At 46.1% G+C, this 18,634-nt stretch overlaps 1 protein-coding gene across 1 annotated transcript in view; it reads left to right on the forward strand.

Annotated features, from left to right (window-relative positions):
* The first annotated feature begins 298 nt into the window (after positions 1 to 298).
* The window catches only part of LOC115171092 (SH3 and cysteine-rich domain-containing protein 2), a 43,944-nt gene continuing 25,608 nt past the window's right edge, over positions 299 to 18,634 (forward strand). Inside the window, exons 1-2 of the mRNA XM_029727596.1 lie at positions 299 to 1,048; positions 17,461 to 17,818. Coding sequence (XP_029583456.1) covers positions 968 to 1,048; positions 17,461 to 17,818 — 439 coding nt within the window. The 5' untranslated portion in view covers positions 299 to 967. The remainder of the gene's footprint in view (positions 1,049 to 17,460; positions 17,819 to 18,634) is intronic.

The following is an 18,634-nucleotide window of genomic DNA, read 5'->3' on the forward strand; positions in this document are numbered from 1 at the left end:
CGTCTTAGGCATGTGAGAAAACACTTTATGATAGCCCATCAATGGAAATGTTGACAATACAAGTGTTCTATGACCATGGCATTCATTTACAGAGATTTTCCATTTTCCCAATACGGTTATGGGAGCTTTATTTGAAGCCCAGTATTTTCTATCCTAACCTACTGTTACACCAAGATACCGCCCCTTTATGAAATTCGGACAACCACCAATCCTGAAATTTGAGTAAATTCATATTTACATAGTTGTAAAGAGTGCGCCAATCATGCGCCACGGACGCAGATGGAGGCGGGACTGGGTTTGAGGTTTAGTCGAATTTATGTTGGCAGCACACGTCCAATAAAAGGTTCGACGAAAGGAAAATGCTATTACCATACTACTACAGGAGTTCTGGCTTGTGCGAGAAACCTTCATGGAACGTCTCAACTACTTGTTTTTTGGAAATGTAATGGACTATTAGCCCTCAGATTCGAAAACATCAATATTTGTTCTTCTTCAGGAGAGTCGCACCTGCTTGATCCAACATGAGGTATTTGGATCAGAGTTTAGTTGACTACTATAGTACTATCAGGGAGAATAGCAGTTGGTAGGTTACTTGCCTCGCAGCGCAGGATAGGACCGTTATTTGCTGATGCGTAACTATGGTCCAATCTTTCGAATACCGCCACAGACTGCACCCTTTCTGCAGCCCTGAACTGAAATGCCTTTAGACCTGTGATGTATATTAATTGGATGTAACCCTGTGCATCTCGTGTCGCATGATCCTCAACAGCCTGCCTATTCCCCGCGCGCGTGAATCGTTAAAACGTGGTGAGGTGGTACGCTTTATTTAGCCAATCTCAACGTCTACACTGGGCAGTACTTTTGACAAACTCACATTTGAATGAATTCAGCAGTAACAGTCCAGTTATTCTGGAACCCGGACCACATACAGCCGACTGTCTCATTGCATCCCGTGAAGAGACTGATGATGACGGAGAACAGCGAGATGGAGACCGAGACGCAGCTCCAACGCTCGCCAAGCAACATGTCCATCACACCGGTGTCCAAGGCAAGTGGTATACTACACTCACATGTCTCACTGGCTGACAACTGTTTCGGTCCTCCGTGAAACAACTATCCTTGCAAGATAACCAGCGGGAGAAATGTTATCCTCTGTCTACAGTGGTTTACGGTTTTACGCAGTCTGTTCTTTTGACTAGATAGTGGAGATTTTGAAATACGTTGTTTGAATGGTTGTTCAAGGTGTTTTCACATGGTGAATATGTTTGATTTGTGTTAACACGTATAATATTTGGCCAGAAAGCCATGACACAACCACATACCAGTAGCCTGTATGACTTGGTTTAAGAAAGTTAAAAGTGCTTGTTGCTTTCACTATCACATTGATATCTTTCTTTTGTTTTATGATGCTGAGATGGAGTTACTGTTGACTTAATATCAGAAGAAAATCATAGTTAATTACTTCTTTATTACAGTATTGGAGTTAAAACATTTTTTTTTATAACATATAGAGTTTTTTTTCATAATTTGAATCGTAATAAACCCAACTGTCTTGAACACAGTAGATTGCAGCCAGGTCAATCAATCAATCAATCAATCAATCAATCAATCAATCAATCAAATGTATTTATAAAGCCCTTTTTACATCAGCCGATGTCACAAAGTGCTATACAGAAACCCAGCCTAAAACAACAAACAGTAAGCAATGCAGATGTAGAAGCATGTTGGCTAGGAAAAACTCCCTAGAAAGGCCGGAACCTAGGAAGAAACTTAGAGAGGAACCAGGCTCTGAGGGGTGGCCAGTCCAATTCTGGCTGTGCCAGGTGGAGATTTTTAACAGAACATGGCCAAGATGTTCAAATGTTCATAGATGGCCAGCCGTGTCAAATAATAATAATCACAGTGGTTGTAGAGGGGGCAACAGGTCAGCACCTCAGGAGTAAATGTCAGTTGGCTTTTCATAGCCGATCATTCAGAGTTAGAGACAGCAGGTGCGGTAGAGAGAGAGTCAAAAACCGCAGGTCCGGCACAAGGTAGAACGTCCGGTGAACAGGTCAAGGTTCCACAGCCGCAGGCAGAACAGTTGAAACTGGAGCAGCAGCACGATGAGGTGGACTGGGGACAAGGAGTCATCAGGCCAGGTAGTCCAGAGGCATGGTCATAGGGCTCAGGTCCTCCGAATGAAGAGAAAGAGAGAGAGAGAGAATTAGTGGAAGCATACTTAAATTCACACAGGACACCGGATAAGACTTGAGAAATACTCCAGATATAACAGACTGACCCTAGCCCCCCGACGCATAAACTTTTGCAGCATAATTCCTGGAGGCTGAGACAGGAGGGGTGCATTTCAAACCACATCATCAGTAAGTTGCGTCACTATGGAGAACTAAAATAACTCACGTCAGGTGACGTAAGGGGGACAAGATGATTGGAACGTTCTCTTACTGTGTGTGTGTGTGCGTGTGCATGTGTCTGCGCTTACGCGCACATGCTCAAAATGAAGAAGACTTTACAAAGGGACACGCAGGTTCCAGAATGTTTTAGAATAAATGTCCTGTCCAGGTTATCTTGCCATCAGGCCCATTAGGAAAGTTTGTTTAGTTTTGAATGTAAATTATTAGAACACTGCAGACACTCACAGCATTACTCCACTCACAACATTTGTTTTAATGGAAGAGATTGCAGAGTGCCAAGCAATTTCTCAATTGATGCAAACTAATTTACTGTCCAAAATTCAAGGCCCCTGGGGTCAAAAATGATAGAAACAAGCTATTACATGTTCTGGTCATTTGACTGCCTTGCTGTGCATGTTTTTATCATTGTCTATCATGTGTCATTGAATGTGTTGGCAGCACTTTTGTACATATTTGCTGAGATTGAGGCTAATGCTGGGTTTAGATGGCACGAGGTAGACGGCAAACTGGATGTCATTGTTTTCAATGAGAGAACGACGGTAAATGCCTTAAGGCAAGCGGTGAATGCAGTCAGCCGCCACTGTAGACGGGTCTTGCCGCCAGAGTTAAACTATTTCAACTTTTGCCTTCTGCCATAGCGTTGTTTTCTACAGGATGTTGATTTGCACTGTTTGTTTACTGAAGTCACCATAGCAATGCATACACCCGTGATGGCTTGCTTTTGCCATCACTCTCTTTCTTGCTTCTCTTTCTTGCTTTCTTATCCTGCTATGCCGACTGGTATGAAGGTTTTTGCATGCACCATTAGATAAGCGCACACAACATCCACTGATGTAGCCTACCTACGCTTGAGGTTTGTGATTAGATAGAATGCTACCTGACTGTGAGACACCATTTTGAAAGGTACTTAAAAAATGTCCTTGAAGTAGTAGATTATAGAATACACTGTAAAGAGTGTCAGGGTTTAAAGTGTTTTTTCTTGAAGCGCCTTTTTAAACAGACACACACACAGACAGACACACACACAGACTGACAAACAGACAGACATCAATCACTTGCCACAACCATTTGCTTATGGTAGTCCATCGTATTCGATGATGACTTCCCCTTCTGAGTTAACAGTGAATTCTTTGGGGACTGTAGAGTCCAATCCGAGATCCACACACTTTATTGCAGGTGGGGCATATGCAGTCTGTGTTGGCGGGGACAGGCATGGTTGTATGTCTCCTGAGCTGTTTTTGCTGTCTCTTTGTGCTCCTCTCCTCTTCTCGCCTCTGTACACCGCTCTGGCAGAGCTGCCACCAGGTGGAACGGTTGGCAGCAGCGTCCTCCAGGTCTGTGGGTTTGATGTTGCACTTCTTCATCTACGTTTTCAGCTGGTCCTTGTAGCGTTTCATCTGCCCCCTGCAGACTGCCGGCCAAGATGTAGCTGGCCATACAGGATCTTCCGTGGCAAGCGCTCCTGAGACATTCTAATGACATGCCCAAGCCAGCACAGTTGGTGTTGGGTGACCATGGCCTCCATACTCTTGCAGTTGGTCTTAGCAAGTATTTGTATGGGGCACACAGTCACACCAGGTGATTCCCAGGATGCGCTGCAGGCATCTTATGTGGAATCGCTCGAGCTGCTTGTTGTGGCAACTGTAAGTGACCCAGGCTTCACAGCTGTAAAGAAGTGTGGTGATGCAAACGGCTTGATAGACGCGACTTTGGTGTGGAGGTGGAGATCCCTGTTTTAGAAGACCCTGCGTCTGAGTTTCCCGAAGGCAGCTTATGCTTGCTTGATCGTATTTAGAATTTCAAGGCCGATGCTACAGTCCTCCGAGAGAATGCTGCTCAGTTGAAGGACGGAACTATTGCCAGTGATTTGTGTTCAATGGTGAAGACAGGCATGGTGGGTGGAGGACTAGATCTCCATTGGCTGACCACCTCTGTCTTGGTGGTGTTGATAGACAGTCCTATCCTGCTATAGACCCTCAGAGCCGCTACAAGGGCAGAGTGTGGGCCACAAGAGCACAGTCATCAGCATACTGCAGCTCAAGAACTCGCTCCGTATAGACCTTGGTGGTTGCTTGGAGCCTCCTGATGTTGAATAGGTTTCCTTCCAGCCTGAAATCCACCGCAGCACTGTTGCTGTCCTCAAGCTCCTTGTGGAGAAGTTGGGTGCCACATAGGAGAACATGTTAAAGAGTATCGGTGACAGCACACACCCCTGCCTCACACCGATACTTACTACAAAAGGCACTGACTCCTGCCCCCCTATGGCCACCCGAGCCATCATCCATCATGGAACTGGCAAAGGATGTTGCCAATATTTTGTAGAATGCCCATAGTAGTTCCCTGCTCACAGTGTTGAAGGCCTTGGAGAGGTCGTCAAAGGCCATGAAAAGGTCCTGATGTTGTTCATGGTACTTCTCCTGGAGTTGCCGTGCCGTGAATATTATGTCGACCGTCTCCTGTTCTTTCTGAAGCCGCATTATGACTCTGGCAGCAGTTCCTCTGTGATGTTGTTCACCAGCCTGTGTAGCATCACTTTGGCCAGGACCTTGCCGTCAACAGCCAGAAGGGATATCCCCCGGCTGTTGCAGCAGATGGACTTGTCATCTTTGTTCTTATAGATGGTGACAATGTTTGCATCCCGCCACTGTTGGGGGACAATCTCCCTGTTCCAAACCTCAGGGATGTACTGTTGGAACGTTCTGGTGCAGAAGTAACCTCCCTTCTTAAGTAGCTCTGCCGGGATGCTGTCAGCGCCAGGAGTCTTGTTGTTCTTGAGGGAGTGGATAGCTGATAACACCACTTGGAAGGTTGCGGTCTTGAATGGGTGGACGGACAGGCAGTTCTTCCAGGATGGATTGGTCTGTAGGAGAATGCTGATTGAGTAGTGCTTCAAAGTGGTCAGCCCACCTCATAGGATCTGGTTTTGGTCCTTCAAGAGAGTCAGACCATCAGCTGTTTTCATGGGGGTGATGGAGCGACTTCTTGGGCCATAGATAGCTTTAGTTGAGTTGTAGAAATTGTGCATGCCGTTTTTGTCAGCATAAATTTGGATTTTCTATGCCTTATTCGTCCACCATTCGTTCTGCAGAGCACGCAAGGTTGTTTGCACTTCCTTGCGCAATGCACGCCAATCCTTGTGAGGGGTAGCAGATGTGGGGCTGTTGAGAGTAGCCCTGTGCACTTTGTGCATATTGTTCAGTAAGGCTGTGATGGTGGCAGAGTTCTCATCGAACCAGTCCTAATGTTTCCTACCTCTGTAGCCAATGGAGTGGGCCACTGCCTGATAGAGCACTGAGATAATAGATGCCCACTTCTGGTCCATGGGGTCCTCTGCGCTCAGAAGAGGCTCAGTCTCCCTCAGCCTTTCAGCGAGAGAGCGACAGAACTCGTCCCTTACCGCAGGTTTCTCAAGCCGGATACAGTGCAGACGCCTCTTACTGGACTTCTGCAAGCGTTGGGGGGGACGTATTCTCACCTGGAATTTAGTCAGTATCATACAGTGTTCTGTCCAGCATTCTGCACCCCTCATGGTACGTGTCAGCAGGACGCCATTAGTGTCAGAATGTCTCACTATGACGTAGTCAATCAGGTGCCAGTGTTTGAAGCGTGGGTGTATCCATGATGTTTTATATTTGTTCTTCTGCTGGAACAAGGTGTTCGTGACAATGAGATTGTGCTCGGCACATAGAGTTAGCAGCATCATGCCGTTCTCATTGACCTGGCCAACACCATGCAAACTTCTCATTCTCATTGACCTGGCCAACACCATGCAAACTTCATCCAGGAACCTGGTCTCACTCAGGGCAGCAATGTCAATGTTGTAGCGCATTAGTTCTACAGCAATTAAAGCTGTTCTCTGATGGGGTCTTTCGTTATTATCGTCAGTGTCCAAGAGTTCTGATGTTCCATGTCGCCAGTTTCAGGGGAATTATTTTCTTCAGCATTTTTCGACCGCTGAGTGGATCTCCCAATAGGTGCGGTAGCCTATCCAGGATGGAGTGATTTTTAGGCAATTTTTAGGCCACCTTTTCTAGGCCTCTTCCCAGCTGGGGTGAGCAGTATGGCTCCTAAATAGGGCTGCTCAGTCACACATGGATCTGCCGAGAGCAGCTGCCACTCAAGTCCCAGCTGCTGGCGACCATAATAGCCCTGTGCCACAGGCGTGCAGGGGTCTGATTAAGCGCTCACGGTGCATTCACTCCTGCCCCCGTCACCAGACACCCCAGCGACGCCAGACTTTAGTCCGGTTTCCGGTTGATGGCTTCACCGAGGTCAGAAGTGGATACCTGGGCAAAGGAAGTTATTTAAAGTGCCGCTGAGGATGCGCAATCCCCAACAGCACTACTTCACTGTAGGAAGGTGAAATTCCAGTGGCAAGGGGGTAAACCCAGGACGACCAGTATCTTCCACAGCTGCAGGAGGCTGTCTGAACCCCAGTCTGTCGGTGCCTACCGCGCGCCGCCAGCACGCTGCTTTTCTCTCAGGGTGTGCTCCCCTAGCCTTTGTCATACCAGACTAACCCATAAGGCAGGATCAGTGGTTGGGGCCCACTGCTGCTCTGAGATCCCTTGCCGGTTAGCCTGGAGTTTCAAGACAACCAGTTAACGTGTGCCGCCCTCGAGGCAGCCAGACAGGAGTCTTCGTCATGGAGAGGCTTTGTACCGGCAAGGGGAGACTTGTGCATGAAGCTGCTCCCCAATTCACCAGAAGGGCTAGCCAGCGGCAGCAAGGTGTAAGCGAGAGTATGCAAGCACGTGGTAAGCACTAGACGCGTCACATGCACCCTGCGGTTGCCCACACACGCACACCACACACTCACTCACTCACTCACTCACTCACTCTCCCTCTTTCTCTCTCTCTCTCTCTTTCTCGCACAGACACACAGACGCACACACCACACACTCACTCACTCACTCACTCACTCACTCTCCCTCTTTCTCTCTCTCTCTCTCTCTCTCTCTCACACACACACATGCATACATGCACACCACACACTGTCTCACACAGACACTGAATCAGCTCACACATGCTTCACATTTCTATTGTATTCCAGATTACTATGGTTTACTACATCACCCTGAAGAAGGCACAGTGATGCCGAAACGCTGGTGGTTTATGTACAGTCTGCGACTCTATCTATTTTTATAGCATACAACTTACTACATCACTCTGACATTGCAATCGAAACATGTTCCTATCATGAGTGTGAAAACACATTTACTCGCGTAGCATGATTGCTCTGCTGTCTTTGTTTTGAGCTCAGTGAGCATGTTCCTCATCAGACATGCAGAGAGGGACCTCTGTCTGTCTGTCTGTCTGTCTGTCTGTCTGTCTGTCTGTCTGTCTGTCTGTCTGTCTGTCTGTGTGTCCGTCCGTCCGTCCGTCTGTCCGTCCGTCTGTCCGTCCGTCCGTTCAAAAACCACCCGACTCATCAGGGATTTGAACATCCCGCTTCATTCCTCAATGTCAGCTACTACTATAATCTCTCCCTTCGTTACTGGGAGCTTAGGTTGTAGTATAAAGGCATCAAGGGTCAGTGCCACAATTATTTATCTTGTTCACCTTAAACCCCATGGTTCTGATTGAGGTTGACTCGTGCAGTGTTAAAATAGTAGGTTAATTGCCTATGGAGCTCCCATGAAATGCTTGAACTTCAATAGCTTTGTGCCCAAAGACACTTTGTCAGTTGTAGTCTATTAAGAATCCATTAGTTGAGCACTGTGGTACATGTCAAAACTATTCTCTGCAAATAATCGGATCAGGGGGAGGTGTATGGACTCTATAGACAGGGTTTGATGGTCTCAGGATGTGGGGTCCTTGCTGTCAATCTTTTGTGCATGCACGCACACAGCACACGCTGCACACATCCCATCTCCCCGTCTATCCTTCTATCTTATCTTTCTATCCTTCTGTTTCTCTTTCACACCCACAATCAGAGCCACTCCAAAAAATAAGGCCTCCTGAGTTATTTGACATGACCAGATATCACACAAGCACAAGGCCATTCTGATGCGAGGGAGATAGAGAAGAATGACTCCCATCAGATAACAGATGCTCCCTGAAGCTGCCTGCAGCGTGTTCCCACTAGTCCCAACTTAGATGAAGGATGTCAGAAATTGAGAGAAAGGCAGAGAGCCAAAGAGGGAGAAGGAGAGGAGAACTCTAGAGTGTCGCCGCTGGGCTGGCTCACAGTGGCGTGCCTTGTCCAGACGGGCTGAGGTGTGTGTGCATGTGTGTTTGTGTGTGTGTGTGCGTCTGTGTGTGTGTGTCGAGGAGCAGATGAGATTCTGGGGGAGTGGACAGCAGCCAGGAAAATAGCACCCTTCTAGTAACTGCAGACTGTCATCCTATCAACATCTTGAAGAACAATCTGGCCTTAATGGACATGCACTCTTCTAGTCTTCACCTAGCACAGCCATTAGAGGACTGGCCACCCCTCAGAGCCTGGTTCCTCTCTACCTAGCACAGCCATTAGAGGACTGGCCACCCCTCAGAGCCTGGTTCCTCTCTACCTAGCACAGCCATTAGAGGACTGGCCACCCCTCAGAGCCTGGTTCCTCTCTACCTAGCACAGCCATTAGAGGACTGGCCACCCCTCAGAGCCTGGTTCCTCTCTACCTAGCACAGCCATTAGAGGACTGGCCACCCCTCAGAGCCTGGTTCCTCTCTACCTAGCACAGCCATTAGAGGACTGGCCACCCCTCAGAGCCTGGTTCCTCTCTACCTAGCACAGCCATTAGAGGACTGGCCACCCCTCAGAGCCTGGTTCCTCTCTACCTAGCACAGCCATTAGAGGACTGGCCACCCCTCAAAGCCTGGTTCCTCTCTAGGTTTCTTCCTAGGTTCCTGCCTTTCTAGGGAGTTTTTCCTAGCCACCGTGCTTCTACATCTGCATTGCTGTCTGTTTGTGGTTTTTAGGTTGGGTTTCTGTATAGCACTTTGTGACATCTTCTGATGTTAAAAGGGCTTTATAAATACATTTGATTGATTGATTGATTGACTTACCACCATTCTCTCTCCTTAGAAAACCACTGCGGTGGTTGGTGTAACACCTTCACTGCTTGGTTTATGCGATGCCTTGCCTGTCACTGACAGGGATGCACTGATTAGGACTGTGGCGCACTGCAGGGAGGGAGCAGTGCAAAGATAAGGAAACATCCATATTTCATGTGATTATGTGTTTACTGGAAAAACTCCAGATATGCCGCAGGTAGCATGTGCATTGGCAATTGGGTCTCTCTGTCTCTCCCCCTTCTCTCTCTCTCTGTCTTTCTCTCTTTCTCCCCCTTCTATCTTTCTCTGTCTCCCTCCCACTCTGTGATTGACAGGCTGTGTCACGGGGTCTAGCGTGTGGACGGTGACTGGGAGAGTATAACAGGCGGTTGATGAGCTGTCAGGGTGAAGGTGATGGTGGGTGCCTGGGTGAGGAGGGGAGGAGCAGATACTGCTGATGTGAGGGGGTGAAGAGAGGAGGGGGACGGGGGTGGAGGTGCCAGCCAGGTAGAGCAGCTATCCTTTTATATGGAGCTTGGTTTCACACAGCCTAGCACAGTACGTCTGGAATAAATACACAGAGAGAGAGAGAGAGAGAGAGAGAGAGAGAGAGAGAGAGAGAGAGAGAGAGAGAGCGAGACAAGAGAGGGATAAAACGTGTTTGTGAGTATGCTCTGTGTGTGCCCATTGTTTGATCATTTGGGTTTGTGTGTGTGTGTGTGTGTGTGTGTGTGTGTGTGTGTGTGTGTGTGTGTGTGTGTGTGTGTGTGTGTGTGTGTGTGTGTGTGTGTGTGTGTGTGTGTGTGTGTGTGTGTGTGTGTGTGCATGCAGAGAGACTGCTCGTGCATCTCTCAGACAGACGTGTGTACTTGTGTGTGTGTGTGTGTGTGTGTGTGCGTGCGTGCGTGCGTGCAGAGAGAGCTAGAGAGAGACTGCTTGTGCATCTCTCAGACAGACGTGTGTACTTTGTGTGTGTGTGTGTGTGTGTGTGTGTGCGTGCGTGCGTGCAGAGAGAGCTAGAGAGAGACTGCTCGTGCATCTCTCAGACAGACGTGTGTACTTGTGTGTGTGTGTGTTTGCGTGCGTGCGTGCGTGCGTGCGTGCAGAGAGAGCTAGAGAGAGACTGCTCGTGCATCTCTCAGACAGACGTGTGTACTTGTGTGCGTGCGTGCGTGCGTGCGTGCGTGCAGAGAGAGCTAGAGAGACTGCTCGTGCATCTCTCCTTCAAAGTGGGACTCTGCCGTTTCCATGCATAATGAGCAGCTTTAGTCTAGCAGTGAGATCTTCAGACATTCAACAGTTTCATATCTCTTCTGTTTTTCTTGCATATATGATAAAGAACAAAAGTATTTATATGACCCTTAATACCTGATTGGCTACTTGAATCCTCTCACAATACGATTCCCTTGCGTTTAATTGGACCTTAGAAACACTGTTGCATAGTGTGATCATTTGTGTCTTTCCTCACTATTCCTCTCTTCCTCTCTTCCTCTCTTCCTCTCTGGACACCTGTTTATGCTCTTGTTTCTATCAACATCATCAGCAGCACCATCACAGCATCTGCATCCCCAGCACTTCTTACATCCACACAGACTCTGCAGATATTTGTATCTTCATTAGAATAATGTTAGGTCTCTTGTCAGCATTTTAAATGAGTCCTCTGTTTACATTTTCTCTCCAATTCCCTCTGGCAGGATAGAGAAGAGTACGCAATATAACACCGACTGAACCTATCAGTAAATAATACTCCTATCTATCTATCTATCTATCTATCATCTATCTATCTATCTATCTATCTATCTATCTTATCTATATTATCTATCTATCTTATATCTTATCTATCCTATCTATCTATCTATATTATCTTATCTTATCTATCTTGTCTATCTTGTCTATCTTATCTATCTATCTATATTATCTATCTATCTTATCTATCTTATCTATCTTATCTATCTATCATCTACAGGTAACTGCCAAAATAATGGAAACACTTCAGTAAATAGAGGATACAAGGTGTATTAAAAGTAGGTGATTCCACATTGGTGTGGTTCCTGAGTTAATTAAGCAATTAACATCCCATCATGCTTAGCGTCACTGAATAGTTTATTGTGGTCACTGAATGGTTTAATGAGCATGAAAACGATGTAAACCATATGCCATGGCCATGTCAGTCACCAGATCTCAACCCAATTGAACACTTATGGGAGATTCTGGAGCGGTGCCTGAGACATCGTTTTCCACCACCATCAACAAAATACCAAATGATGGAATTTCTCTTTGAAGAATGGTGTCGCATTCCTCCAGTAGAGTTCCAGACATTTGTAGAATCTATGTCAAGGTGCATTGAAGCTGTTCTGGCTCGTGGTGGCCCAACGCCATATTAACACACTTTATGTTGGTGTTTCCTTTATTTCGGCAGTTACTTATATCTATCTATCTATCTATCTATCTATCTATCTATCTATCTATCTATCTATCTATCTATCTATCTATTGACCAACCTACCTACCTACCTACCTACAGTACATACCTTACTGTTCCTACCTACCTACCTACAGTACATACCTTACTGTTCCTACCTACCTATTTCCAGTACATACCTTACTGTTCCTACCTACCTACCTACCTACCTACCTACCTACCTACCTACCTATCTACAGTACATACCTTACTGTTCCTACCTACCTACCTATCTACAGTACATACCTTACTGTTCCTACCTACCCACCTACCTACCTACCTACAGTACATACCTTACTGTTCCTACCTATCTACAGTACATACCTTACTGTTCCTACCTACCTACCTACCTACAGTACATACCTTACTGTTCCTACCTACCTACCTACCTACCCACAGTACATACCTTACTGTTCCTACCTACCAATCTACAGTACATACCTTACTGTTGTTACCTACCTATCTACAGTATATACCTTACTGTTCCTACCTACCTATCTACAGTACATACCTTACTGTTCCTACCTATCTACAGTACATACCTTACTGTTCCTACCTACCTACCTACCTATCTACAGTACATACCTAACTGTTCCTACCTACCTACCTACCTACCTACAGTACATACCTTACTGTTCCTACCTACCTACCTATCTACAGTACATACCTTACTGTTCCTACCTACCTACAGTACATACCTTACTGTTCCTACCTACCTACCTACATACAGTACATACCTTACTGTTCCTACCTACCTATCTACAGTACATACCTTACTGTTCCTACCTACCTACAGTATATACCTTACTGTTCCTACCTACCTATCTACAGTACATACCTTACTGTTCCTACCTACCTACCTATCTACTTACCTACCTACAGTACATACCTTATTGTTCCTACCTACCTTTCCTACCTACCTACCTACAGTACATACCTTACTGTTCCTACCTACCTACAGTACATACCTTACTGTTCCTACCTACCTACCTACCTACAGTACATACCTTACTGTTCCTACCTACCTACGTTATATACTTTACTGTTTCTACCTACCTACCTACAGTACATACCTTACTGTTCCTACCTACCTATCTACAGTACATACCTTACTGTTGCTACCTACCTACCTACAGTACATACCTTACTGTTCCTACCTACCTATCTACAGTACATACCTTACTGTTCCTACCTACCTACCTACCTACCTACCTACCTACAGTACATACCTTACTGTTCCTACCTACAGTACATACCTTACTGTTCCTACCTACCTACCTACAGTACATACCTTACTGTTCCTACCTACCTATCTAAAGTACATACCTTACTGTTCCTACCTACCTACCTACCTACAGTACATACCTTACTGTTCCTACCCTCCTACCTACCCACCTACCTATCTACCTACCTACATACCTACATACCTACAGTACATACCTTACTGTTCCTACCTACCTACCTACAGTACATACCTTACTGTTCCTACCTACCTACCTACCTACCTACCTACAGTACATACCTTACTGTTTCTACCTACCTACCTACCTACCTACAGTACATACCTTACTGTTCCTACCTACCTACCTACCTACCTACAGTACATACCTTACTGTTTCTACCTACCTACCTACCTACCTACCTACCTACCTACCTACCTACAGTACATACCTTACTGTTCCTACCTACCTACAGTACATACCTTACTGTTCCTACCTACCTACCTACCTACCTACAGTACATACCTTACTGTTTTTCCCTACCTACCTACCTACCTACCTACCTACCTACCTACCTACAGTACATACCTTACTGTTTCTACCTACCTACCTACCTACCTACCTACCTACCTACCTACCTACCTACCTAACTAACTAAGTCACTGCAGCTTTGGATCAAACTTCTCTCAGAGACCTTTGCTTCACTGGAATAATGTTCTAACAGACAGACAGCACAACATTCCCCAATGCCCCCTCCCCCTGAAAATGTGTGTTTTGTGTGTGTGTGTGTGTGTGTGTGTGTGTGTGTGTGTGTGTGTGTGTGTGTGTGTGTGTGTGTGTGTGTGTGTGTGTGTGCAGTGTGCATGCGTGTCTCTTCCGACATTATTAATTTAGTCTTAGGGAAGTTTCCCAGCAGGTTATTTATACTGTATCATCTGCCAATCGTTTCTCTTGCATCTCCAGACAGAGCAAAACCCAAGGGATGTTGCTGTGTGTGTGTGTGTGTGTGTGTGTGTGTGTGTGTGTGTGTGTGTGTGTGTGTGTGTGTGTGTGTGTGTGTGTGAGAGTGTGAGTGTGTGTGAGTGTGTGAGAGAGAGAGAGAGAGAGTGAGTCTGTGAGTCTGTGAGTGAGTGAGTCTGTGAGTGAGAGAGTGAGTTCTGTTTGTTCCCTTGTTTTTCATTTTGAGAGCTGTCCATAAACAACCCTTTGTTTCTCCCAGGGCTGCAACAGTGTTTGGTGCTCAGCACAGCTTTGACCTGGGAGTTGAACAGTTAGACAAACAGACATTGGAGAGGGATTCTTCTTGGGTTGGATGCCCATGATATATGGCAGAGAGAGAGGGGGGAAACAGTTAGAAAAAGGGAGAGGGAGGGATGGGAGAGAGAGAGAAAGAGAGAGAAATGAAAAGACAGCAAGATAGAGAAAGCTTTTCCTCTGAGGCAGTCCTCTTAGCCTGGCTGACGCACGACCCACGTGACTGCACAGGACGTGGAGAGGCTGGTGCAAAACGATCCCTCGACTTTCTGGGATTATTGTCATGAAATTGCATTGAATAAAGCAGTTCAGGGACATATGTCCAGTTCACACATATGTATGCCAGGGTTGGATTTGTACAGTAGCTAGGTCACATAAGGTATTGTATGCAAAGGACTTAATACACATGTAAATGACAACAAACAGTCATTATGAACTGGAGCCTTGTGGATTACTATGCATGAAGCGAACTGGCAGTACTGTATGTTAATGTTGGCGTTACTTCAGATAATAAGCTGCGGCCGTCTCAACTAAAATAGAGTTTAACGAGGGTTTCTCTCTGGCTGAGTCTCAAATGGCACCGTATTCTATCTATAGTGAACCGCTTTTGACCACGGCCCATATGGCTAGAAAGGGAATAGAGTGCTATTCGGGAAGAACAGCACCGAGGCTTGATTAGATACGCTCTAATTAAGACGTGTGTTCTAGCACGGCGCGGGCAGCAGGCTACGACCGACCATAGAAATTGAATCTAGATTCTGTTACTATGACGCCAACGCTTCATTCCTCTGACTAAACATGCTCTGGACAAACGCATGACGCACTGCACCGCACCTTATGGTAGCTGCGTCGGGAGCGCTGCGCTGACAGGTGTGTCAAGCCTAACCGCCTCTCCACTACAATTCCCAATCGTCATCGACTCAGATGAGCAGCTGTAATCAAATGATTTGACACGGGGAGAAACACACACTCGACACAAACCTGTGCACGCACACACACTTCTATGCTCATTAACACATACACAGGGACACTGGGTAGCTATCTGTCTTTCTGACTCACACGCTCTCTTGGACAAACTGTTTTCATCTCCTATTCCCTGAGAAACAGAGGCGTAAGCCTCCGCTCGCAGCCGACCGACGGGCAGAGAGAGAGAGAGAGTGTGTGTGTGTGTGTGTACGTGCATTCGCACGCAGAGTGCAGGGAGCTGTGTCTGGTGGATCAATGGTGCGTCTGCCTACACTGGTCCGTTCTTTTAGATTCAGACAAAGGAGAGGACAACGCCCTTCTCTCTCAGCTAGCTCTTCTTCCTCCTGTCACCTCTATGGTGTCTCTGTGACAGACACATCACCACAGCACCATCCATAACACCTAACTCCACACGATGTATGATCATCAATATCTCTGGCCTGAGGAGCAGGTTGGCATTTATTGTCATAAATCTTGCCTCGGAGGCAGCTCTGCGGTGGTCACTAGCTAGCACAGTCAAAGTCATAAAATCGGGTTTTAAACGTAACCACACTGCTAATCTTAATGCCTTACCCTAACCTTGAATTAAAAGTAAAAAACACATTTTTATTTTCCATACATTTTTCCATTAATAGCCAATGCTAACTTTGCAGCTGGCCCATCTAGCAGAAATTGTTCAGTTCTGCCTCCAGTGCAAGATTCATAACAATAAACGTCAACCTGCGCCTGGGGAGATCATCAGTCAGTTGAGGGACATGTATTTATTTAGGTAATCAATGCAAGTTGGAGAGACAGAGAGACAGGATACAGGAGGGACGGCTTTGACACGTGTTCATTAATCAGTCATGCAGGAACAGCTCGGTCAGTAGAGCTGATAAGGAATGAATGATAGTCACGTCATGTACAATACGTGGGGTAAGGATGCTGTGTGAATAATCCTGTGTGTGTATATGTCAAATCAAATCAAATGTTATTTGTCACATGCGCCTTACAGTGAAATACTACTTACTTACAAGCCCTTAACCAACAATGCAGTTTTAAGAAAAATACCTAAAATAAATAAATAAAAGTAACAAATAATTAAAGAGCAGCAGTGAAATAACAAAAGCGAGGCTATAAACAGGGGGTACTGGCACAGAGTCAATGTGCGGGGGCACTGGTTAGTCGAGGTAATATGTACATGTAGGTAGAGTTATTAAAGTGACTATGCATAGATAATAACAGAGAGTAGCAGCAGTGTAAAAGATTTGATTAGATGTTCAGGAGTCTTATGGCTTGGGGGTAGAATTTGTTTAGAAACCTCTTGGACCTAGACTTGGCGCTCCGGTACCGCTTGCCGTGCGGTAGCAGAGAGAACAGTCTATGACTAGGGTGGCAGGAGTCTGACAATTTTAGGACCTTCCTCTGACACCGCCTGATATAGAGGTCCTGGATGGCAGAAAGCTTGGCCCCAGTATGTGTGAAAGTATGTGTGTGTATATGTGCATTGCATTGTATAGGTGTGTGTGATATGTGTGTATTTTTACCGTTTAAGCCCAGCACTCACACTGACACTGGGCCAGAGGTAGGCTGGTGTGATGACATCATCAATAGGCCCTGTAAAGGTACGTATCAGATAAGGAGCCAGGAGATTGGCTGCTGATAGCTGGTGATAAGGCTGCTGGGTAAACTGGAACAGTCCTTTTCATCAGCCTCTCTCCCGCCGAACCAGGGAAATGTTATTTACACACATCCAAACCTCAACGTAAAGCCTTCCCACTGGGCACACACTGGTTGAGTCAACGTTGTTTCCATGTCATTTCAACAAAATTACTTTGACGTGACTTTGAATTGGCGTCTGTGCCTAAAGGGTTACGGGCTAGCAACCTTACATGAAACCCAACTAAATGGCATTTCACAAATGATTATTTTCCATGTGAGAGCTAATGTCCTTTTGTGCTGTTGGTTTTTCATGAAATGGTGAGTCAGCATCACTTGTTTATGGAACTACATGTTCTATGGGAACGACTTGGCAATGGAAAATTGCTTGTTCATCCTCTCAGGGGAAACAACTGGTACGTGCACATGTTATTGTACCTGTTAAATCCCTAACGTGTTTATCTGTTGTGAATGTTCTCCTCATGCTCCCCTCTCTCCTCTTTCCCTCCTTGCAGCTCCAGCGGCTGAAACGCTCCCTCTCCTTTAAGACCCTGATGCGCAGTAAGAGTGTGGAGAACTTCTTCCAGAAGTCCTACAGTGACACCCGTCTCCCCCCGGACTTCATCACCGACCCGCCACCCCCCTCCCCGCCCCCTGGCTCTCCCCTCGCCAGTGAACGCTCACCCTCCCTCTCTCCGTCACTCAGCCCCAACCCCTCCCTCTGCTCCCACTCCCCGTCTCTAAGCCCCTCCCCCTCGCTGTCTTCCAAGGCCCCGCCCCCGGCCCGCCCCGTGACGCAGGTGACCCACTGCTTCCAGGAGCACGTGTTCCGCAAGCCCACCCACTGCCAGCTCTGCAAGCACCTGATCGTGGGTAAGGTGCCTACTTTACTCCCAGGCCTCTAAACACTACCAGCCTCCTTAGGCCTCAGTGTCTATATAGGATTAGTTGCTTCATTCAGCCATTTATCCTGGTTACTTGATCTTGTATTTCTAGCTGGTACGTGTCATTACTTTATGAGGTCACTGCCACTGTCCATTATACTACAATCCACTTGACTATTAAGTGAACAGATTTCAAAGGCAGCACCTGACTAGGTAGCTATTGACTGGAATAATTAGTTACTCACATCATTTAATTCCTATTCAATAGCAATAACAATGTAATATTGATAACAGTGAAGCAAACATTAGGTGGATTACAGTGAGGGAAAAAAGTATTTGATCCTCTGCTGATTTTGTACGTTTGCCCACTGACAAAGAAATGATCAGTCTATAATTTTAATGGTAGGTTTATTTGAACAGTGAGAGACAGAATAACAACAAAAAAATATTACATTTTTGACATGCGTTTTTCTGGATTTTTTTGTTGTTATTCTGTCTCTCACTGTTCAAATAAACCTACTATTAAAATTATAGACTGATCATTTCTTTGTCAGTGGGCAAACGTACAAAATCAGCAGGGGATCAAATACTTTTTTCCTTCACCGTATAATTGGAATTTATGCAGGAGAATAGCAGAGGTACCACATAAATGGTATTACACTCTGCTCGTGTGTGTATTCTTGGTTTTTGGACATAAAGCATACAGTATGATTGGATTGAGAAGCTGAGGGCAAGTCTAGTTTGTGTGTTCACGTGCCCTTGATTTGATATGCTGCTGCGTGTGTAGAGGTCCCTTAACATTCTC

Source organism: Salmo trutta, chromosome 32 (assembly GCF_901001165.1).
Source record: "Salmo trutta chromosome 32, fSalTru1.1, whole genome shotgun sequence".
NCBI classification, from domain to species: Eukaryota; Metazoa; Chordata; class Actinopteri; order Salmoniformes; family Salmonidae; genus Salmo; species Salmo trutta.